This window comes from Myotis brandtii, unplaced genomic scaffold (genome assembly GCF_000412655.1).
Source record: "Myotis brandtii unplaced genomic scaffold, ASM41265v1 scaffold191, whole genome shotgun sequence".
In the NCBI taxonomy this organism is placed as follows: domain Eukaryota; kingdom Metazoa; phylum Chordata; class Mammalia; order Chiroptera; family Vespertilionidae; genus Myotis; species Myotis brandtii.
In genome coordinates this window covers 7977501-8001795 of record NW_005357115.1, presented here as the reverse complement: position 1 = coordinate 8001795, position 24295 = coordinate 7977501, and the positions used below count along the sequence as shown (strand labels likewise).

Sequence of the window (24295 nt, the reverse complement as noted above, 5' to 3'; positions counted from 1 at the left end):
CAAATTTTTGTGCACCGGGCCTCTAGTCTATATATATAAAAGCCTAAGTGACCGTTATGACCGGTCGACCGAACAACCACCAGGGGGCAGACGCTCAACACAGGAGCAGCCCCCTGGTGATCAGTGCACTCCCACAGCCAACCTTCTGCAACCGGCCAACCTTCTGCAACCAGGCAACCTCCTGCAGTCCTTCCCCCTGGTCGGCTGGCCCCAATTGCCCCAATAGGCCCTGATCAGGATTGGGCAAGATGGCCCCAATCAGCCCCGATTACCGGCCAGGCCAAGGAACCCCACCCATGCATGAAGTCGTGCACCAGGCCTCTAGTTGATTATATTACTGCATTGTGGATAGATTCATTTTACATCTATTTGTAAATTCATTTCAGAATTCCTTATTTCATGTACATCTCTGTTTTTGAATTTTCCTTGGAACAAGTTGCAACATCTTAATCCCCCCCTCTACACACATACCCAATTAGTTAACAAGTTAAGTAAAACCGTGGGCATATACTCACATTATTTCTTTAGGAGAGTAATGATTATATCCTCTTTTAAAAGTCATCCAAATGATAGTTTGGTGGTGTTATTTTTCCAGGATGTGCCAAGATGCCATGTTCACTGACTCCTTAATAGTAAAGCAGTATACATTCACCTGACAGAGTCAATTGTTTAAGTTTATTAAAATTGATTTCACACCTTTAAAAAAAATAGCCCCAGACCTTGCAAAAGAAGATATAAGTCCACCACACAGCAAGAATCATTTGAAATACATCTTTAATTTTGAAAAACCAATATGCAATCTACCAAATACTTTGTTACACGATTATTAAGGCTCAATCTATTTTATATTTGTGTTGCTATGTCATAAAGTAATATTTTAAGTACGATATAATACTTAATCATTATTAAGGAAGGCTTTCTAACTGAATTTACAAGAAAAGGGCTGTATCATAAGCACAGCTTCAGAATGAAGGTAAATAACCCTTAGAACTGTCTAATATATAAATCAGGTTAAAAAAAAAACACCACACAAAACAAATCCAATCTTTATGTGCTGAAAAGTATTTTTTTCGTACCTTTTTAAATGAATAAACTATTTCTATTCCCATAGAAAGAGAAAATGTCTTTAAATTCTGATCTGTACAATTGATCAAGTAACCATCAAGCCATGAATTCACTTCCACAGTTAATATGATCCTTTGACTGGAAAGGCAACCAGACCTGAACAATTAGAGCAGGACAACTAGTCAGAACCTGGTCAAGTCCTTGGAAGCCTGTCATGTGTAATCAAATGACTGACCTCTAACCAGTCAAACTCAGAAAGGGTTGATCTAAAGTACATAAGCTAAAATGCTAGAAAGGAGTAGTTCCTCCTTCACTCTCTTCCATCCTCACCAACCTTAAAAGCAAGGGGTTTCATTATTATAGTTGTCTTTCAGATCATCATTTACTTTCTAGCAAAGGAGATTCTACTTCTTAATTTGTAAGTCTAAATGGACCCTATCTAATTTTTCACTTATGGCACTGTGGTCACATCTTACCTTCTGTCATTTCTGAGGTCAAAAGAATTGTATTAAAAAGCCTCTCCTTCCTCCACAGAATGTTAATTTAACACTAAGTAATGAATATTTAAGAATCCTAATAGATGTGCAAATGAACAATTATGCCATAGCACCCCGCTGTTAATGCCATCAACCTTTGCATTGCAGCGGAAACTCAATTTGGGCTTTAGTCAGCGGTTTGTTACTAGGTTTCCAACACTAATCTTGAGATGCTCCTGAAGGCTGATGGCTGGTAAGTAAGTGACCCCAGCAGTGAGGTAGTCACAGACCAGGCAACCTGTGAAGCACGAGGGGCGATTAATTGAACCCTTTGCTGAAATTATTCCAAGGTGTAAATATTCATTAAGTCCAACTGAATCAGACTCTGAGTTCTTCATGGGCAGGATGCCATTAAACAGATTTGAAAGGAATGGCAGTAATTAACCTAGCGAACTTTGCTGGCACCTGGAGCAGCAACACCCCCAGCCACCTTCATATTTGGGTTGAGCAGATTGAAGTCTCTCCAGAGTGTGCCGCGCCAGAGGATGGGGAAAGATGGTGGAATTTTTCTTAATGACGCACACACAGATTTGCCCTTCCATACATCAACAGTGAGTCTCAAGCATATGATATTATGAGCAATGCATCAAGTGGGGTTAAAAAGAGCAATAACACTTCATTTTAACAGTCAAATTCTGCCTTCCTTGCTGTTATAGCAAAATAATGAAAAACAATAAAATCTGCTGATTGATACAAACCATCATACATGTTCATCTTAATCTGGTTTTGGAACAGATTACAATGAATGTGACACAATATTAAATAAAACATAAGACATAAACTCTGAGCCGACCAATAAATGTTGTTTGGAAGAACATTATTATATCAGTTTTTACTCAAAACAAATCTAGTAAATAGAGAAAAATATCTCCTAATCATATTGTAGATCCAACATAAATTGAAGGTGTGTTAATACCAAATGGAGGACTTTGTTTTTCAGACTAAAAAAATACCTAGAATATAGATTTCATGAATTTTAAAATTTGACCTTTCCCTGTAAATATTGAAAGGAAGTTATAAACAGAATTATAACTGCTAATGCTATTGGCTTTTCATTAGAAACCAAACATTTAGCTGACCGAAGAACAGAAATGTCAAAAATCTAGGGAAAATAATCTAGTGTTTTTCATTTTGCTCTAAATTTAGTAGAACTAGCATAAAATAATCATGAGCTAGACTTCTACTCAAGAGAGACTTATGTTAATCACAAATAATACTTTATCAAAATACATTCTTAGAGTCTGTACTTTGGGGAAAGAATATTCATGAAGTTTAAAAATTCATCTTTAATGCACATAAATATTTTAACTGGTGTCCAATACTGGGATTCCATTTTAAAAGAAATCTCTCCAAGCAAAAGGCAATAGGTCTTAGTGACTGGTACTAAAATATGTATATCAACAGAAATAGCTTCTTTGCAGCCAACACCAGAATACAAATACATTTTGAAAACAATAATACCAGGGGCGGAGACAGGTACCAAATACACAGCCAATGATTACTTGCAATGTGGTAAGAGGACAGGAAGATAAATAATTCAAAACCACAGACACTTTCCACATCTCCATTTTAGCTTGTGGTTTCAGCATCAATCTATACCGACCCACATTTCAGAGATGAGCAAGAGGGAAAATTAAGTATTTTAGTTTATGGTTTTTTTTATTGCCTCACCCTCCAGTACAGGTGCTAACATAGCAAGAAGAAATAGGGACTGGAGGAAAATAAATATGACAGCTGGGTAATCCAAAGCACAAAACAATCAGCCACTGAGTAATCAAAAATCAAAACCCCTTTAGCCAAACTGGCTGTTGGGTCACACATTGAATAACAGCGCCTTTGAGTTTCAATAGGAAGTAGAAACATCATGCAAATTATAGACACATTTTAAATCAAACCCCTGGAGCACAAATATATCAAAAAGCATAAAATACAGATTGTTCAGTTTCAGGTCTAAACTTCTCCAAACACAGCCAGCCACTGGAGCTGTCCTAAGCCCTCTATTCAGAAGTCATTTCCACCAGACAGGAGCAGAACTGTGTGTGATTTCTATTTGAAAAGTGGGTTGTCATCATTAACTCCTGCTACTCCTACTGAGTGATACAATCACCAGCTTTATCTGGGTCTTCCCCGTCGATTTTAATCCACTTCTTTTCTATTTCAACCTGTTATGCAAAAGCAAAAACACGAGCAGCATTAACAAATGCAACACAGCACTGGCACCTGTTCAGCCCCATTTCACACATGAGGCATGCTCTGCAGCCACAACACCCTTGGGACACAGACACAGCCCTTCCACCCCCTCACGCTCCTTCCGTAGTGAGGCACTCTCCTCTCCTTTAGGGCAACAGAGGTCCCCCTCCCCCCCACCCCAGTCCTTCCCTCTAGGGTCAAATCTTAAAAAGAACTAAAACTCTCCTCTCTTCTAAGTCAACCATCATTTTTGTAAAAATGTACTCAGAATATATATTGATAACACAGACCTCTGGCTAGGCATGTGATCAATTATATCCTCATATCATAGATCCAGGCTTTGGCCCACCTGAGATAACACAGACCACCCTCGATAAGGAAGCCCCCATCAATCTCTATCCTATTACCCCATTGGATTCTCTTCCTAGAATCTGTCACTATTTGAAATTACATTATTTATTTGTTTACTAATTGTTTTTTGTTCCCCACTAGAAGGTAAGCTGCATGAGGACAGGCAGTATCTCATTCACTCTTGTATCCCCAGCATCTACAGCAGCACCTGGCACTTAGAAATTGCTCAATAAATACTTATTAAATGTAAGATTATATTTTGAAACCAACTGCCACCCAGTGCAGATCAATTAGTAAATGCTGTTAAACTAGAGACTCTGTTGCATAATTTTGAGCTGTCCTTCGACACTATGTGAAACTGGCGTACCCTGTGAATAGAAAACTAGGTATAGAGGAAGTCTCTGTGTGCGCTTGACCCATATTTCAGTCACACATAACACTTATATACCTAGTGTTACAGGTCAGGTTCCCCAAGATGCAAACTCTGAGATGGAGAATGGTGTGCAGAAGGTCTACTAGGGGGTTGACACCTGGTGGGGGAGGGAAAGGGGGGAGAAGGAAGGAAGCAGAACAGGAAGGAGGAGAAGCTGGGCTGCAAGGAGGTCACAGTAAAGGCTTCAGCTGGTGCCCAGGGGAAGCCGAAGCTAGGATGGCCCTGTGGAGTTACCCAAGCCAAGGCAAAGGGTCTTCACACCCCTGCATCCACCAGTCGCTGAACGAAAGCTGCCCCAGGGAGAGCGCAGGACCTGGAGCTCTCTCCAGCCAAGGCAATTCCAGCTGCTAGGGGAACAAGGGCGTAGGTCCCCTCGGGGGTGCACAGGACAGGTGGCCCCAAATAAAGAAAACTCCTGACAGACTCCTGTGTTATCAAACCACCAGTTGGTTTATGAGTCGAAAATCAGAATGACATTAATCATAGCTGAGACTCAAGCAACATAGATTTCAAAATGATATGAGAAAGTATAAAATGCTACTCATGTGCAAGATCAAAGAAAAATAAATTCTAAACAGAACCACCTGTTTGTTATTTGCTGTTTATGTTTTTGTTTTGTTTTTTTACTTTGGAAATATTTTCTAATTAAATGATATATTTGTAAACAAAATCGGTGACGCATCACCATTTCAAGATACTATGGGAAATATATGGCAGAGTTTATGTCTAAATCTACTAACTTTGAAGACGAGAAGAAAAGCCAGTTTAGAAACAGGTGCAAATGTATGCCACTCTTTAATTCTTCTGGCCTAAGGATGCAGAAGCGCTGATGGTAAACATTTTAAATTGTTGTATTAGAGTAACTTTGCATTTCCCAAGGGGTGCTTCACAGAATACCATTTCAGAAGATACTGATATACATTTTACATGCACATGCCCATACAGACCGGATTTCATAATCAATAAGTTGGAGGAAACTGGATCAAGGTTAACAAGGACTTCTCAGAGCCTTCATTTAATGTTAAAGTATGGCATTCCTAAGCTTTTTTCTTTTTTTCCTGGATACATGTTCCACAGAACACATATTGGAAAATGCTATTCTAACATGATTTTTGTTATAAATATGCTTCTGAAATGTGAATTCATTTTTAATGTCCTATTTTCCATTGAGAGCTGATTAAGTATGCAACACTGTGTGCTCAGGCTCCTAACATTCTCTAGAACTGAGAAGGGACAATCTAGGCTCACTGGTGACCATCAAGTTTGCATAGTTCAAACACACACACACACACACACACACACACACACACACCCATACATGGTCACGTAAGAGGGCAAAGCAAATATCTAAAACCAATCATGTCACAGCTCTAGAAGCCCTAAGGGGTTTGGGATGTACCTGGATGTTGTAGCAAGCTCGCTGATGAACGTGTTTCTGTGGCTGCACATCGCTCTCCACCCCCAGAGACCTGACCTCTGTCCTTGAGGCACAGGTGTCGAGCATCCCAAACTGAACAGTAGCAAATGGATACCAATCAGAGGGAATTTCTTGGTCTGATCCAAGTTCTAGTTTGTATGACAAACAATGGGGATGATCAGGACCTTGAGGAAAAAATCAAATTGTCAGTCAAAGTATTTCAATGGCCATTGAACATTTCTCTTGAATGTAAGAGGCACTCATCCCTCTCTTTAATAAGCAATTCCATTGGCACTATGGCAGCGTGAATTCTATTTGAGCAAATTACCATCAAAATTTACAATTCTGCACTAACTTGGGGGAAATCTTCAATTTTTAAATACTAGCTTTAAAATAAATACAACTTTATTATTGTATACATGTATATATGAACTCCTAAAAATGTTTTCAGTTGAAGTATGTTAAGTTTCTTTAATTAAAAGATAGTATCTTTTACTTAATATGTGTAGGATTTATAAAAAGTACTGAGGTAAATAACATGACTTTCTACAATGTATGTAGGATTTGTAAAAAAAACAACAAAAAACCCAAAACTTGCTTAAGTAGACTAAATGAGCTCTTATAATAATTCTTAATTTATTCATTTTCTTACTATTCTTATTGATAGTTAATGCAAAGATAAGCTATCTAAATTAGGTCACATTATAAAATAATTCTGATTTTTTTAAAGTTAAACTTAATGAAATTGTATTACATTTCAGGAACTATTTTAGGCCAAAAATTCCTTTTTCAGTAGAACAGATTATATTTTAATACATTAATTTCCACTCATTCTTAAAGCATGGGGATGATCAGGACCTTGAGGAAAAAATCAAATTGTCAGTCAAAGTATTTCAATGGCCATTGAACATTTCTCTTGAATGTAAGAGGCACTCATCCCTCTCTTTAATAAGCAATTCCATTGGCACTATGGCAGCGTGAATTCTATTTGAGCAAATTACCATCAAAATTTACAATTCTGCACTAACTTGGGGGAAATCTTCAATTTTTAAATACTAGCTTTAAAATAAATACAACTTTATTATTGTATACATGTATATATGAACTCCTAAAAATGTTTTCAGTTGAAGTATGTTAAGTTTCTTTAATTAAAAGATAGTATCTTTTACTTAATATGTGTAGGATTTATAAAAAGTACTGAGGTAAATAACATGACTTTCTACAATGTATGTAGGATTTGTAAAAAAAACAACAAAAAACCCAAAACTTGCTTAAGTAGACTAAATGAGCTCTTATAATAATTCTTAATTTATTCATTTTCTTACTATTCTTATTGATAGTTAATGAAAAGATAAGCTATCTAAATTAGGTCACATTATAAAATAATTCTGATTTTTTTAAGTTAAACTTAATGAAATTGTATTACATTTCAGGAACTATTTTAGGCCAAAAATTCCTTTTTCAGTAGAACAGATTATATTTTAATACATTAATTTCCACTCACCCTTCTTAAAGCTTTGATGAAAACAGACATGCAGTGTAGAGATGGGCATATTGGCTTTGACTGTTTCAATCTAATATTTGTTTTCACTTAATTCAATGTGTCATTTATTGAGCATCTACTCTATGCCAGGCCAGGCTTTGTGCCAGACCTAAGGATATCAGATAAATGCAAAAATTTAAGTGTAGTCATATAATGTTTGTGAGTGTGTGAGTGTGTGAGTGTGTGTGTGTGACAGAGAGAGAGAGAGAGAGAGAGAGAGAGAGAGATAATGGAGAAAAAAATATTTCCATTGTAATCACTGTAGTAACAGTGATTCTGTTGCATTTTCCACAGCATCTACATATCCAATGCAGCTATCTGCCCTTAAATAAATGTATGAGGTGACAGTAATTTCAAAGCCCGATTAAATTACTGTAGCACTGACATAGCTTCAGAAATAACATTTCCATCAGAATATAGCTTTAGGCACAAAAACAAGAGTTTAAAGGATTTCACTTAATTCTTAAAAGATAAATTGCCTTTCATCCCTTACAATCTGTTTCTTGTAGAGAGACTAATAGAATTCTAAGGCTGTAAAAGGCCTTGAGAAGTCATCAATCCATTAACCACCAGGGGCTCATTAGCCACCCCCACCACTTACATGCAGGGTAGGACCACAGTGGCCTCTGAGGTGCTCTAAGCTACCCCCGATCACTGCAGGCAGGTGATAACTTTATTCACACACACACACCCAGGGGAGAGTCCACCATCCATTACCGTTTGTTTCTAGTCTTCTGCCTGAAGTGCAGACACAGTAAGTTCATTTAAACTTAACTCGGGAACTCTAATGTCCATTATGACACACAGTGGTGAAGAACACAAACACTGGATCCAGGTTGCCCAAAGCCCAGTCCCAGCTCTGCTACTTAATAGCTGTGTAATCCTTGGCAAATTACTTGATCTCTCTGAGCCTCAGTTTCCCCATATGAAAACGGGGGTGATGGTGCTGATAATAATAACATACCTTACACGATTGTTATGAGGATTAAACAAAACAATCAGCAAACCTAGACACTAAAATCATGGTATACTATAGTGGTATAGATACAAGTGGGGGATATATTCTGGTATGATTACTTTGCAAAGTACTATTCGATTATAAATACAATATTATTTAATTACTATAATTTTGCTAAGGAAGTGACTGTGAATTCTACATTTTTAGAGCTGAAAATTATATTGGAGATTATCTAATTAGATATTCACATTTTAAAGGGAAAAAAATTTTTTGGAATCTCCTGCAATCAAAATTACCAAAGTTGAAGACCTAGTACTCCAAAAAATGTTAGAAACAAAACCTTTCTGCTTGTTTGTCTTAAAAACTGGTAAAAGGTAAAGGAGAGCAATTGTTCCTTTAAGCTTTCTGGCATATTTTCCTTGGCTTTTAAAAACTCTAAATACTCTACAATGTTTAATAACATACTCCTCCTTTAGACTTTGGTCTCCGTGAGGAGAGGTATCATGTCTGTCCCTAGGACAATGTCTGGCACGTTTGTGGGTCAATGGATATTTGATGAATTTATACACAAAAAAAGAAAGAAAGAAAGAAAGGAAAAAGAAAAATCATGTTATTTATCTCAGTACTGACCAGCAGGGGGCACTCTCGGGCTTTGGAAATTGCTATTCTCTCACCAGAACTTTCTCAGCAAAGGGAATGCAAATTACAGTATCTTCTTAGGTCCAGTAGATATCTGGTCCTTCTTAAACCAAAACATTTCACATCTGAAACAGAACTGTTGTGAGTTGGAAGATATGAATGGCAAGAGAATGATACAAGTGGAGGAGGAGAGAAGCAACCAATGTGCTGGTGACAGAGAGCAAAGAGAAAAAGTAAAGGCAAATTGGGAAGGTAGAGATAGATATGTTTGTTAATTGACGCTCCACCATTTCCACTCTCCTAATTCTATGCCACCATCTGCACCTCCTTTGGCTAATTAATGTTCTCATCTTTTCCTCTTCTTCCTTTCTCTCCCCACCCACCTGTTTCCCAACCCTCCACGCCTCCCACCGACCTCCCAATCCCCCACCAAAGCCTGTCCTCAGGAAAGGCTCCTCTGTTCCTTTGCTGTCATTCACATCTTTGTCTGAATAAACTATCTGAGCTACCTGTCCAAGGCCAACTTCTGTTGTAAAATGAAAGACCTGCCCACTGTTAAAAGAAATATTAAGCATTGACATGCTAGAAGACACATTTAAAGGGCCAGCAGCCCATCCCACCTCCCTTGAAATCACATGTAAGTGAAAATGAAGTCAATCCTGATCTCAAAATTCCACAGGAAAGGCATAATTTTTTTTAAATTAGTACCTAGTAGAGTAGTTCTTATATTCTCTTTCATTTTCCATTTTAAAATATTTTTTTTCTAACAGTGTAGATTTTTCAGAAACTAGCTTGGAAAAGGTAATGTTTTAAAGACTTTAAAAATCTTCTGTTCTCTAAACACCCAATTGCTTTAAAAATCATATAGAAAAGTGGAGATGTACTCTAAGACTCTTATTCTACGTGTTGTCTGTGGGCAATAGCATTGGTATCACCTGAGAACAGTTATCAGCCCCACATGTTGAATCACAATCTACATTTGAACAAGGTGATTCATGTACACACAAAAGTTTGAGAAGCACTGCCTTAGACAAAAACTTCCTCTCCGCCCAAACCTATTTCTATACTTCTCTCCTCCAGAGGCAAGTTGCCAGGCACCCTCTCACTCTTTGCATTTCCTCCCCAACCCCACCATGGTGAAGCCACAAGACTGGACCACAGGTTGCCACCCATTTCAGAGCCACCTCCTGCCCACCTTCTACCTGACACACTCCATTTGCCTTTTCCCTAGGCCTCCTCTTTGCACACAGAGCTGATCTGAACAAAGCAGCTTTGATCCTAAAGGATTTGTTCAGTAAATTATCACTGGAATGCTTATAAAATGCGTTCTGTGTGGGCCTGGTGCTATGAAAGTCTTCAAAAAGAATTCCCGAAGGCCAAGATCAAGTCCAGCCACCTCTCTGGGAAAACCCACTCTTGTAATTGTTCTTTGTGAGCTCAACTGCTAGTAAAAACAGGTACAAGAGTAATAACAGAGCTCTATAGACATAGGGATAGACAGCACAGGGAGGGACGTTCTCTGCCTAGGGGACCATAATATGTTCCACAGGTCGGTAGTTCTCAACGCTAGCTGCCTGGGAGAGCCTTTTATCAGCGCCCATACCTGGGCCTCCCCCCACCAGAGAGTCATGGTTGGGATAGAGACTAAATGTGGGTATGATGTTTTTAAAGCTCTAATGATTCTATGGTCTCTGACAAGCAGACAGGGCTTGGAAACAGACAGATTTTAAAAGCAAGAGTGATGACAGGATCCTCGGCTATCAGCTAATGGCACCACTATCCACCTATTCCCCAAAGCCAGAGATCCTGGCCTCCTCCCATCCTCTCCCTAACCCCAAGGCTCACAGGTAACCTGTCATTGTTTTGGGGGCTCCTCTTCTGAATTTCCTCACCCATCCCTCACCTCCCCAGTGAAAGGCCCAGGGGAAAACACAAGGAAGAAGAAAGATAAGAAAATGAAAATGCTCAGGTAAACTCATGGATGTAGATCTTTAAAGATTAATTAGGGAATTTAATGTCAAGAAGTCAACTATAAGTGTTCCCTGTGTGCCACCATGTACAACTAAATCCTAGCCTAGACTAATATTTATTATATATATATTTAAAGTTAAACTTATCTGGCAGAAACTGGCACAAAAGAATGAAATAAGCCGGCTGTTTAACTAAATGTCCCATCTCCCACCCAGCAATGTATAAGCATGTCCTCAGCTGACCGAAGTTACCATCTGTCTCAGCCTCATTTCAATCTAAGTAGGGTGAAAACATTGAGGCTGTTTCACATGAAAATCAACTTGAGGTGTTGAATATTTACTTGAATGTTTATCAGGAAGCCGATCTATCTTCCATACCACGGCCCGGTAGGCACTCTCATATTTTGCTGACCCCACAGTGACCTGTATGACAGGTTCAGATTCGGGTTCATGTAAACTCCCCAGACATGCCGGGCGGTTCATTTTGGCTTTCAGGGACTTCTGTCTCTGGAGGTTCATGGTCCAGAGAGCCTTGATCCACTGCGACGGGACAGGAAAGTGTATCATTATGTTGTCACAGGACCTCAAGGAACTGGCATGGGATGATTTCTGAAGCAATGGGGTCATGTTGACAAAGGCCTGAAGCTCCACATATGCCCCCTGGACAACCACTACAGACTTCAGGGAAAAGGGAAGGTCTTCCCCATTATACAACGTCTTGAAACGCATCAGCTCAAACCGGCAGGCATCCAGAGGTACAAACTTAATGATTCTTGATTGCTCGAATTCTTGTGCTTTCACACACTTATGAAAATGATATTCAAGAATATCAATCCCCTTCTTTTCTGGGTCTGCTTCAAAATAGTGTTCATTTCGCTTCTGCAGCTCAAGATCATTCAATGTTAAGAAGCATTCCGAGTTCCCATTCACAAAGCAGAGGCAACAGATCTGAGTTATCACAGCACTTTCAACCAATTTCCCTTCTTCTTTAGTGATTTTACCCCAAAAGTTGTCCACAATTTCAAGGGAAATTTCTTGTTCCTCATAGTTCTTTTTTGGTTTTGAAACAGCTGGCAGTTTCATCAGCTCCTCCTCCACAGTAGTCAGAAAGTCGAGGAAGTCATGGTACTCTGTGGATCCCAACTTTAGCATCTGCTCTATGTCTGGCTCGTGAACTACTTCTGTCTTAGAATGGTACTTTCTTTTTTCTGTGTAAGACACATGTTCAATCTTCACAGTATGGATTTTTCCCGCCACACTGAAGTTCTCAAGTTTGGGTTCAGAAAGCCTGCACTGTGAATCAAGCTGTAACTCTTTAAATGGTTTTTCTAACCCCTTCTCATAATACATTTGCAAAATTCCTCCAGGTAAGACTTTTAAAAAAATTGGTCCCCACTGACGGGAAGACATCATGTTCTTCTTCTCAGGAATTCTCAGCATGAAAGACCACCCAGGTTTGGGCTGACTCCTGAAGAGGGTGTGGGGGACAAAGGAAGAGCCTGTATCTTCAGCATACAGACACTGCATAGACAAACTTCCAAAGGAGTCTTGGTCCTCAACTGATTGGAGATGTTCAAGCTTCTTACAGATGTAGTTGAGTGAACACTGATTTAAGCTTTTTTGATCAATGGGCATTTCTTTGTCTCTTGATGGGAATCCCTTTCTGCTTCCTGGAGGGTCAAAGGTGAACTGGGAAGCACTGCCTTCTTCTTTCCAAAATGGACTTGAAAAGGCACAGTCCTCCTGAAAATACTGAAACTGAAGAGCATCACTTTGGAACCCCAGGCTTTCAGCCTGTGGAGGACTAACTTCATCTGGAAGACCCACTTTGGGAGCTGGAGGTGTGCATGAGTGATCATTGGGTAAGGAAGCATGGGGTACACAGGTTAGTTTAGTAGACAATAAGGAAGAATCTGCTCCAGGTGTTGTGAGTGGGCTGTTTGAAGATAATTCTGGAATAGGATAAAGCACATGAGTCCCTGCTTTGGGGATGCCAGGAATTCCTGGGAAGTCTTTGGTAGGTGTAGAAAGAGGAGAGTTACTTGGAGGTCCTGGACTGAAGTAGAAGTCTATGATGGGAGAGGGGAGGGGGGTACTATTGGTGGAGGAAGACCCACTGGAAAATTCCTTAGGAGTGGAAAGGTTCAGCTTAAGTCCATTTGGCCTACAGATGCCTTGATTCTCTGGACGGAAATTCTTTGACTTTTGAGAAGATTGAAATGTAGGGTCATCATCAAATGTGACCCAGTTGCCTGGGTTTGTAGAACACATCTTTAAAATCAGATTGTGATCCTGTCAATGATTCAGATGTGTTGTCTCTGTTAAAGGAGAAAAAGAAAAAATAAGAATAAAAATGAGGGGAAAATTTCAAGTTACTAAAGGTCTTTGGTTCTGAGAAATACTTCTATTTAAAAGCATCCGGATTTATAGATTAACTGAGTTCAAAGAAGTGCTTAAAAACTGTAACATTTTTGATGGCTAAATGGATTTAAAAATATAAGATCTAGCCATATGCTGTGACAAAAGACTCATTTTAGATTTAAGCAAACACATAGGCTGAAAGTGAAAGACTAAAAAATGATATTCTATGCAAATAGAAATCTAAAGAGAGCAGGGGGTAGCCATACCATCAGACAAAATAACTTTAAGTCAAAAACTGTCACAAGAGATAGAGAAGGATGTTATGTAATGATAAAGGGGTCAACTCACTAGAAAGATAGAATGATTAAAAGTATATATAAACTCAACACTAATACACCCTCATGTATAAAGCAAACATTAAAAAACTAAATGGAGAAATAGACAGGGACACGATAATAGAAGGATATTTCAATATCCCACTTTCAATAATGGATAGGACATCCAAACAGAAGATCAATAAGGAAATGGAGGACTAGAACAACACTATATAAATCAAGTGGATATACAGGACATATACAAAACATTCCACATAACAACAGTAAAACACACATTCTTCTCAAGCACACACAGAACATTCTCTAGATACATCACAGGTTAGGCCACAAAACAAGTCTCAACAAATTTAAGATTGAAATCACACAGGTATCTTTTCTACCACAATAGAAAAAACTGGAAATCAATAGCAGAAGGAAAACTGAAAAATTCACAAATATGTAGAAATTAAACAATACACAATGGGTCAAAGAAGAAATAAAAAACAAAATTAGAAAATATCTTGAGACAAAAATTAAAACACAACATACCAAAACTTACTGTATACAGCAAAAGTGGTGCTAAGAGAGGAGTTCATGCTGGTAAATGGCTACATTTTTAAAAAAGATCTCAAATAAACAGCCTAACTTTATAGCTCAAAGAACTAAAAAACAAACAAAAACTAATCCCTAAGTTAGCAGGAAGAAATGAATAAAGATTAGAGCAGAAGTAAATGATATAGGCAATAGAAAATAGAAAAAATATCAATAAAACTAAGAGTTACATTTTTTAAAAAATCAACAAAATTGACAAATTTTAGCTGGACTAAGGGGAAAATACTTAAATAAAATCACAAATGAAAGAGGAGACATTACAACTAATGTCACAGAAATTTTTTTTTAAATTTATTAGAAGAGACTATGTGAACAATTAGGGGCCAACAAATTGATTAACCCAGAAGAAATGGATAAATTCCTAGAAACGTAATGTCTACCAAGATCCAATCATAAAGAAATAGGAAATCTGAACTGACCTATACCTATAATTAGTGAGAAGACTGAATTTTTTAAAATATATCTTATTGATTTTTTACAGAGAGGAAGGGAGAGGGATAGAGAGTTAGAAACATTGATGAGAGAGAAACATCAATCAGCTGCCTCTTGCACACCCCCCACTGGGGATGTGCCCACAACCAAGATACATGCCCTTGACCAGAATCGAACCTGGGACCCTTCAGTCTGCAGACCGACGCTCTATCCACTGAGCCAAACCGGTTAGGGCAAGACTGAATTTTTAAGTGGTAGAGTATTGTTACCTATATGCACATTGTTGTACAACAGATCTCTCGGACTTTTTCTATTGGCATGACTAAAACTGCATCCCCACTGAACAGCAATACCCTTTTCCCTCTCCTCCCAGCCCCTGGTAACCATCATTCTACTCTCTGCTTCTATAAATTTGACTCCAGTCATGCACTGCTTAACAATGGGGATGCATTCTGAGAAATTTGCCATTAGATAGTTTCATTGTTGTGTGAACATCATAGATTGTACTTACATACACAAACTTAGATGGTATAACCTACTATACACCTAGGCTATATGGAATAGCCTATTGCTCCTAGGCTACAAGTCTGTATGGCATGTTAGTATACAGAGCAACATGAGATTAAATCAAGCACAAGAGAAAATGATGCAATCAAGAGTTGTGGTAAACATGAGAGGTATGAGGCTGCTGCTGGTATAACACAGGGTACTGTTTTACAATGAAAAATTTAAGAATTGTTTTTATTCACTGCAACATTTTTTTAATCACTTCAAAAAGTCTTTATTTGAATGATTGTTATGTAGCCAGACCTTGTTAGTGCTCTAGAAAATACAGGAGGAAGAGATAAAACCCAATGAATAATGAACTTATAACCCACTGACAGCCCCAAAATATGTGATGTTTACACTTTAGCAGCATTTTCAAATTCATGGCCTCATTTATGAAAACAACCCTGAGAGATGTACATCGTTATTCTAATTTCATAGCAGAGATTACTTGGGTTGAATCATTGCCTAAAATCATCCAACTGATTAAAAGGCAAATCTAAGATTTTTAAAAATAACAGTTTTATTGACATACAACTCACATATAAAATTCACCCTTTAAAAAAAAAAAAAAGACAATTCAGTGGTATTTAGTACATTCACAGAATTGTGCATCACCACTAAGTCCAGAACATTTTTATCATGCCCCTCCCAGATAAACCCTGCACCTACTCAGTCACACCTCATTTTCTTCCTCTCCCAGGTCCTGGAAACCACTGATCTACTTTACTTTTCTGAATTTGCCTAGTATGGACATTTCATGTAAATAGAATCTCTACAACATATGGCCTTTTGTGTCTGGCTTCTTTCACTTAGCATAATATTTTTAAAGCTCGTCCATGTAGTAGCACGTATCAATCAGTACTTCACTCCTTTTTGTGGCTGAATAATATTTCATTGTGAGGATATCCCATACTTTGTTCATCAGTTGATGGACATTTGGTTTGTTTCTATATTTTGTCTATTATAATACTGCTAGGAGCATTCGTGCGTAAGTTTTTTATGTAATCATTTATCTCGGGTATATACCTAGCTTGAAAAGACCCTGAATTTGAACACAGGGCACTTCATGCAAATCTAACACAACATAAATTACTGAAATTATTCTAATGACATCAGAGGTGAAGAGCTATACGGAACACAGTACTGACCCAGGGGGTGGGTATAACCCAAACGCTGGGCATTGCTCTGCCACTCATTCTGGATATTCAATGATTAGACTAGAATCAGCTCTGAGTTTCTTTCCAATTCTAAAACAACTCTATGGTAGTTGACATCCAGTTGAATTTTTTTTCAAAAGCAGAAATTGTGTTACCACTGGGATTTTTGACCAAACTTCCAAACTGACAGAAAGTAAAGTTCCATAAGATCTACTAGTGTAAAAACTCAAAAACTGCTGGAATAAAGGCCATGAGAAAGGCATATTTTTCTCCCTCCAGCCCACCTTCTTGCCTCCCCTTGTGGAAAATGAAGGCTCAACCAATGCAATCACTCAAGCTCGGAAAAGAGTCAACACAAAGGAAGAGAGAGGGCCTGGGGCTCAGCTGGGGACAGGGCTCGCTCAGTGTTGTCATTTGCTAAATCCGCACATTCCTGAAGGCACAAAAACACACAGTGGAGCGCAGCCCAGGCCAGCTGGCTCTCTGGAGGGCATTTCACTGTCACTGCCCTTGGGCTGGAGTTGCCAGCAAGCAAGTTCCCTTCGGGGCAGGAAGAGCAGTGTTTCAAGGAACTCTGCCAGGAGCCTCAGAGGCAGGAAATCAGAAGCAATATTTATCGACCCATCCCATCGCACCCTCTTCAGAAAGAATCCAGCCAAAATACTTCTTCAGACAGGGTGGAAGATCATGTAAATATTTACTTTAGTCGGTTAATTAAAAGAAAGAAAAAGTAAAAACCAAGAGAAGAAATAATTCAACTTCAGGCTGCCTCCTCTTCTGATCGATCCCGAACGTTATGCCTCATCCGTTTTTCATGGGTAGCTTCAAAATTTGGAACAGTGATATTGGTTTTTTCAGACTCGTGCTTATTATGAAAAAAAAATGATTTCCATAAACCAGATAGAAAAATCAATCCCATTACTTTCTAAGTGACCCCTGATCTTTGGAAAGCACACCTTGCAAAACATCTCCTACCTTGAGTACAAAAATCTATGCAAACCATACTCTTCCCCCTATGCAAGACTTTCATAGGAGGGACTCAGCAAATGTAATGTGAGTTAAATGCAACCAAACAGAATTCTGTATTATGCCACGGAGAGCTCAATTCTTTGTCCCTGTTTAAAAGGCAGGACTTAGATGCTGCTCTGGAGTGAGTGGCTAAGACTCCAGCTCCAAGGTCAAAGGCAGGTTTGTTTCCTGCTCTGCTCTTCATTCTCCTCTTCTCTATCCCTCTTGCTGCCCTTCATTATCAATCCTTTTTTATACTCATTTCCATTTCTTTCCTTTTACCCCTTCCCTCTCTATGGCTTCATCTTTCCAGTCTAGTCTCAAAGCAGCAACCAGTCAGTTTTCCCAAAGTCAACTAGAATCAATTCTACTCAGCGCTTTCCTTCTCTTTCCTTCCCTCCTAACCCATCCCCACCCCCAACAGGGACAGGGGGCCACATCAGAATCTAGAGGTATAGAATGTGTCTTCTTTTAGTCAACTGCAAATTCACCCCATCTACTTCAAGATGCAGATTTTAAAAGTATTCAAGCAGTAGCATCCATTTAACCTCGGGGTTTGTTTTGTTTGTTTTCTGCACTGCAAATTGGGTAGGATCTAAATATGCATCTGTGCCTCCCAGAGGGCCCCAAGCCCTACCATTTACAGAGCCCTTTCACAGACAACATCTCGTTTAAATTTTATGACAATCCAGAGTGGACCACAGCATTTAAGAGCCTTCTCCAAAGTCCAGGATCCAATGAGTGCAGAGCTGGGAACCCAGGACTCCTGGCACCAAGTCCCCAGCTGCCTTCCTCTGAAGGAAATATTCCTCTGGTTCAACTCCCTGGCTTTTTCCTTGGATGTGGATGCCATCCCACCCTGTTTTCAGTCGATCTGGATTATCCGCAAACTTGTAGAAGACAATTCCAGATGAAATTCAGAGACAGGTCAAGACACTAAGACTGAACGTGGGGCATAAAAAAGGAAAATGTAGAAATTTATGGTAGAAATTTCTAGAAATCAATTTCTGAGGTTTAACGGTTTCTAGGGGAGTGTTTGCTTCCTCTTAAGACTAGTAGACATGCTTTTTGTCTCCCTATTTTCAAAGCAACATCAGAATACATTGAACTCAAGATTAAACTGAAAGTAAATGCACATGCCTACTCACACGGGGAAGATATAGGCAGACCAGGGTTTTCAACTTCGTACCCCAACACATGTGACAGATGGCATTTTGTTGGGTTTTTTTAATATATATTAATATTGATTTCAGAGAGGGAGGGAAAGGGAGAGAGAGATAGAAACATCAACGATGAGAGAGTCTTTTATCGGCTGCCTCTTGCACGCCCCACACTGGGGATTGAGCCCACAACCCAGGCATGTGCCCTGACTGGTAATCGAATTGTAACCTCCTGGTTCATGGGTCAGTGCTCAACCACTAAGCCACACTGGCCCAGCCAGATGGCATTCTGAAGCTTAGCACATCCTCTTGGTTGTGCCCAGAATTTTATAACCCCCAAAATATTTAGGGAAGCCTTAAAATAATTACTCCCTATGCTGAATGTTGGATAAGCAAAGGAGGGGCCCAGGCCACAACCAACATGAGAAAGGCTGCACTTACATACAATTCCTGCATTCCACCCCTTTCTTCTGCTTAAGAGATCATACTGGAATTCTTAAAAAGAATTATGGAAATTATAATAAATTTACCCTAAATTATCTTAAAAATGAAATCTTTCACAAATAACAACATCTTAAATATTAATAATACTGCAAATTACTTTCAATAAGCCTTATGAATAAGTTGCAGTGGTATGAAAAAGTGGTCTCACCAAAAACAACTTAGGGATAAAAATTTTCATGTTATTGTAGAAAAAAATTCGTATCTTCCTTGAGAGTCAGAGTGAAGCTTTTTCAGAAAGGGATCATGTCTCATTCATTAGATCGTTTTCCACAAATGTCTGACACGAGTGTGCAGCACAATACAATTTTGATTGAATCATTTTAAATGGTCTATTCAGTATTCCATAAAGTAAATCTCTATACTGCCCTCCCCAGTTCAAAGAATCACTGAATTTTAGAGTTGGGCAGAAATTGGAGGTATTCTGTTCAATTAACCACACCAACAAACATTTATCAAGCGCTCTGTGCTTGGGGTATGCTAAGTGCTTGACCTCATTTAACCCTCACAGCCACATCAGGTAATGATATCATCATTTTGTAGAAGAGGAAAAGGAGGCTCAGAGAGGTTAAGCTATTTGCCCAAAGTCACCCATCCCAGGTAGGCAGACCCGCAGTGTGACCAGGTCTGTCTGATCCCAAAGCCCATGTGTGATACCATCCATCACCCCCAAAGGTCCCAAGAGATCTGATGCCTGACTCTGCCAGTGTCCTACCTGCCACTTCCAAGTACTTTCCACCACTCCACCCTTCACTAAGGAGAAAGCTCCGGGATAGAAGCCACCATTTCCTGGAGCCAGGAGCTCTCTAAACTGGAAGGATTCTGTTCTCACCTGCAAAGACCCTACTTCTCCATAAAGCCCACCACGTGTATCTGCCGCTTGGACACCCCAGGCTTGGGAAAGGCAGACTCCGAGACAGTTTTCCCCATGATGGCTCAAGAACAACAACAGCTCATTATCAATTTGGGTCAATTCTGAGACAGGCGTTTGTCACTCAGCCTGCCCTGTTTCCTGTCCCTTCCTGTCTGCATCGACTGGACAGCCCACCCTTAGTGATGAAGTTTTTCAGACTTGCTGCCTAACAAATGCATTGATGTGCCACCTGCTCTTCGAGTGGCAATCTTGGCAGACTAATTCCCCAAACTCTGTGTAACTCCCTGCATTGTCCTTCCTCCCAGGCCAACTCTCAACCCCCTCCATTCTTAGTTGTCCACTTCTGCTGTTCTTTGCAGTTTTCCTTTGCTTTTCTCCAGAAACCACTCAAAGAAAGTATAAATATGAAGTTCTACCTTATCCTGCAGATTGTCAAAATTGGATTAGATGCACTTGGTTGTTGAATCAGCATTCCAGATTCTCCGCAACTGACGACTATGTCCCCCCCTCAGCGTGTTACCTGTGGATGACCCCAGGGTCCGGCTTCTCTGTATCTGCCAGACGCTGGGGAGACTGATGCTAAAGGGGTGTTCAGCAGAGAGAGCTCAGGGAAGCGTCACCACCCTCAGCAGTAGCCTCCTGACATTGGCCCCACCAGAGCTGTCATTGTTGGGCTGACTCCTACACAAGCGTCATGAACACAGCTGGACCCCAGCAACGCCCTCGCCTTTGCAGAGGGCTGAATTTAGTCCTTTATGCCTGTGACTTTGCTGCTCTATATCAATGCTGCATAATCTAGAGAAAGAATGTCTTCATGTCAGTGTCTGTGTGGTTTCCTTGGCTGTCCCCAGATAAGGAATTCTTCGACTCTCCCCAGTGCTGGACCCCTCAACTGCCACACAGAAATGAGCCTGGAGCTGCATTTGCAAAGCCTCCCTGTTGTTTTGTATGGTTAGAGGTCTGCAAAAGTTACCCTCCTTGTTCTTCTGCAAGGTATAGCCCGAAACAAAGCCAAAGTCAGGGAAAGCCCAGGGTGCACAATGCATCCATGAAGAATTTCCTTAAAGGTTTGCTATGAAAATATTTAAAATACCATTCCTATAAATTTAGTTTCCTTTCAAGGGGAAACTAAAAGTTTGAAACAGAAAGGAATCATAAGACAACACGAAACCCTAAGAAAAAAGTAAAATGAAAACGCTTGCAGAGTTCTTACCTTAGCTCACAGGAGAAGGGCCCGCTACATGCACTGGAAGTATTATTAACACATATGTTCTGCAGTCCATATAGTTAATCACAAACATGTGTGCTATTTAGTTCAGCTCTGTGACAGGAAATACCATTTGTAAAATATTAAACCACACCAAAACCTGTCCCTGCCTTCAAATATCATCTGTGCTGCTTCTAGCTGAGCTCCCCAGCCCCGCTCCTCCCCTGGGACACTTAACCTCCACTTTTCCAGGATGAATTTGGTTCCCAGCTATTATTTTTACCTTGTTCTAATAATCTGCTCATTTCCTAAATTTAGAGAGTAGTAGAGATAGATACCAACTCAAACTAGCTAGTCCCAGCAGACAGTCTTTACATGAACAAAGAAGAGATTCAAGGCCAGGCAGGTATTCTGACTTCAGAATCTTATTCTTCTTACCATAACAGCTTTTTGTATGGTTTGTTGTTGTTGTTTTTTCAGCAAAGCAAGTAAGAATGTATTGGCCACAGCAAAAGCACACTTAGGTGGGATGTTTCTTCAAGCTGAGGACAGTGAAACAAGGAAGGGCTTAGCATAGAAGAACCAACAAGAAAGCCTAGGCTGGGCTGCCTTAGCTCACTGGGGAGTCAGAGAAAAAGGGGGACTTGGAGACAAGGTCAGGGAATTAGTCCAGGAGGAGTTGCCGCTGCCCATTGCTCCCCTGGTTGCAAATCTCCTGGGTCCCTTAGAGTTTAGAGATTGCGTGCCTGAGCGGGGGGAGGGAATGGCATGGGCGTGCTCTCTGAGGGAGAGTGCACCACCATGACTGCTGTTGTTTTTTAAATATATTTTTATTGATTTCAGACAGGAAGGGAGTGGGAGAAACATCAATGATGAGAGAGAATCATGGATTGGCGGCCTCCTTTACATCCCTCACTGGGGATAGAGCCTGCAACCCGGGCATGTACCCTGACCGGGGATTGAACCACAACCTCTTGGTTCATAAGTTGATGCTCAACCACTGAGCCAGGCTGGCTGAGCACCACCAAGACAGTTTGATGGAGTATCCACACCAGGTTCATGTCACTGTCATAGATGCTTTGGAAATTTGTTAAACAGAGGTCTCTGGGTCTCAGTTTCTTCATCTGCAAAATGGTGGCAATATGTACCTCTTATGTCAATTGTCTCATAATAGGTACTCAATAGAGTAGTTTTCCTTCCTCTTTCTCTCCCTCCTGTTTCCCCTCTCTCCCATTCCAGCCTTCCTTTCTCTAGCCAGCAAGAAAGTAAAGAGCCCAGATCCTGGAGTTGGCGTTGGCATCAGGTCAACTTGTTACAAATCCTTTTCTAGAACTGTCTCCATTCTGTCTGGCACATGACCATGCCTCTACCCTGCCCTCCAGATGTGACCTGTGCCTGGACCTATGCTCAGGGCTTCTCCTTTGGGAGACAGCATCTCCCAAAGTGGAGAGAATTTAATAGTGTGGGGACAAGACCCAGGGCCAAGGGCATTTATGGGTCTCTTCATGGCAATCCTTCCCAAAGCCTATGGCTGACATGAAAACCTGGGACCATGCTTGTCACCCACAACCCTGACTCAGCAGCAGTCTATACCACTGGTTCTCAACTGGAGTGACTTCATTCCCAGGACACATTTGGCAGTATATAGAGATATGTTTTGTGATCACAACTGGGGGTAGGGCATGTTACTGATCTCTAGTGGGTAGAGGCCGGGGATGCTGCGAAACATCCTACAATGCACTAGATGGTTCCCACAACAAAGGATTACTCAGCCCAAAATATCTCTAGCACTGAAGATGAGAAATCCTGCTCTCAGGTGAGGAGGTCAGTGAGCTGAGTGTGCCAAGCAGGGTGTCCGTCCACATGCGTGTGTCTACTTTGTAGATAATGAATCGGAGGCACAAGTTTGGGGATTTGCCTGAGGTGGCACACTCAAAAAAAGGTGCTCAAATCTCATGCTCTTCCTCCTAAACCATAATGACTACCAGGGTGGGAATCAGAACAGGAGAGAGCCCACATGAAGGAATATTGTAAAAGATTTGACAGGACTTGGACACCAAAGGTGATCTAGAAAACATGGGGGAAGGGGGAGTCCGGCACTTAGAAAAGCAGCTACAGAGTGATACCATTGTAATGACCTTGTTATTATTTAACAGGAAAGGAGTAAAGGGAAGACTAGACACTATAGACATGCCATTTATAGTTTTGCTAGAAAGCTGCAATTTAACACTCTCCAAGTCTGTTCCCTGCTGACCAATGGAGGAAGGGCCTGGACAAAGGCAGTTGGACCCATGCCCAGTAAGGTCTGAGTAATGTGGGAAGGTGCTTAGCTGTCAGCCACACCTGGGAACAAGTCAGTGGACAGAATAGGTGTGGCCATCGCAAGTGCACAAAGTCTAAATATTTGAACTCCTAGACAAAGGGAGTTCACTCTCTTGGCTGCTGGCCCTCTAGCTCTCTTGGGACTCTTGCTGCAGGGGGCACGTTACCCTGCATTCGCCCACGTGGCCAACAGCCGTGTGGGATCCACACAATGGACTGATGGACTTCACCAAGCCTGATGCTGAACTGGACCCAGCTGCAACATGAACGGAGACTCTGGCCCTGCTTCTAACTTTGCTGAATCCACAGCTGCTCCTTTTCTAAGACTGCATTAAGGGACATGGGACTTTTAAACCCAAGGAATATAACTCCAAATAGTCTTTTACCTCATCTCATTCTCCCATGGGGGGGCCTCTGAAAATGCTTATTTCAGCAGCATCTCAAGAATCCCTCTCCCATGAGCGACAGGGAAATTTGACTCACTCATTTCTCCAGTAACACAGGAGAGGCAGGAAGAGGAGCAGGTCAATCACAAGTCAGTCTGAGGTCCATCCCAGTGGAAATATCTAGCAAGGAGCTAAAACAGGAGACCGTACCTGGAGAGAAAACCGGAGGCTACACATGTAGAGCTGGGGGGCTTTCTCCACTAGGGGAAAGCGGAATGCAGGAGAGAATGAGAGAGGCCACAGGGCACCA

The 24295-nt window shown here is 40.5% G+C and overlaps 2 protein-coding genes across 7 annotated transcripts in view; both read right to left on the bottom strand.

Moving 5' to 3' along the window:
* Positions 1 to 24295, bottom strand: part of GTF2A1L (general transcription factor IIA, 1-like) — a 93512-nt gene that overhangs the window by 49713 nt on the left and 19504 nt on the right. The gene's annotated exons all lie outside the window — the stretch shown is intronic.
* The window catches only part of STON1 (stonin 1), a 43064-nt gene continuing 19524 nt past the window's right edge, over positions 756 to 24295 (bottom strand). For 3 of the 6 annotated variants that reach the window (XM_005864816.2, XM_014538486.1, XM_014538487.1), the window contains exons 2-4: positions 11444 to 13420; positions 5975 to 6177; positions 756 to 3763 (exon numbers count right to left, since the gene is read on the bottom strand). In XM_005864816.2, coding sequence (XP_005864878.1) covers positions 3689 to 3763; positions 5975 to 6177; positions 11444 to 13373 — 2208 coding nt within the window. In that variant the 5' untranslated portion in view covers positions 13374 to 13420 and the 3' untranslated portion in view covers positions 756 to 3688. Of the gene's footprint in view, positions 3764 to 5974; positions 6178 to 11443; positions 13421 to 21283; positions 21392 to 24295 lie in introns of all 6 variants that reach the window. The other 3 variants (XM_014538485.1, XM_014538483.1, XM_014538484.1) reach the window with 3 other exon arrangements.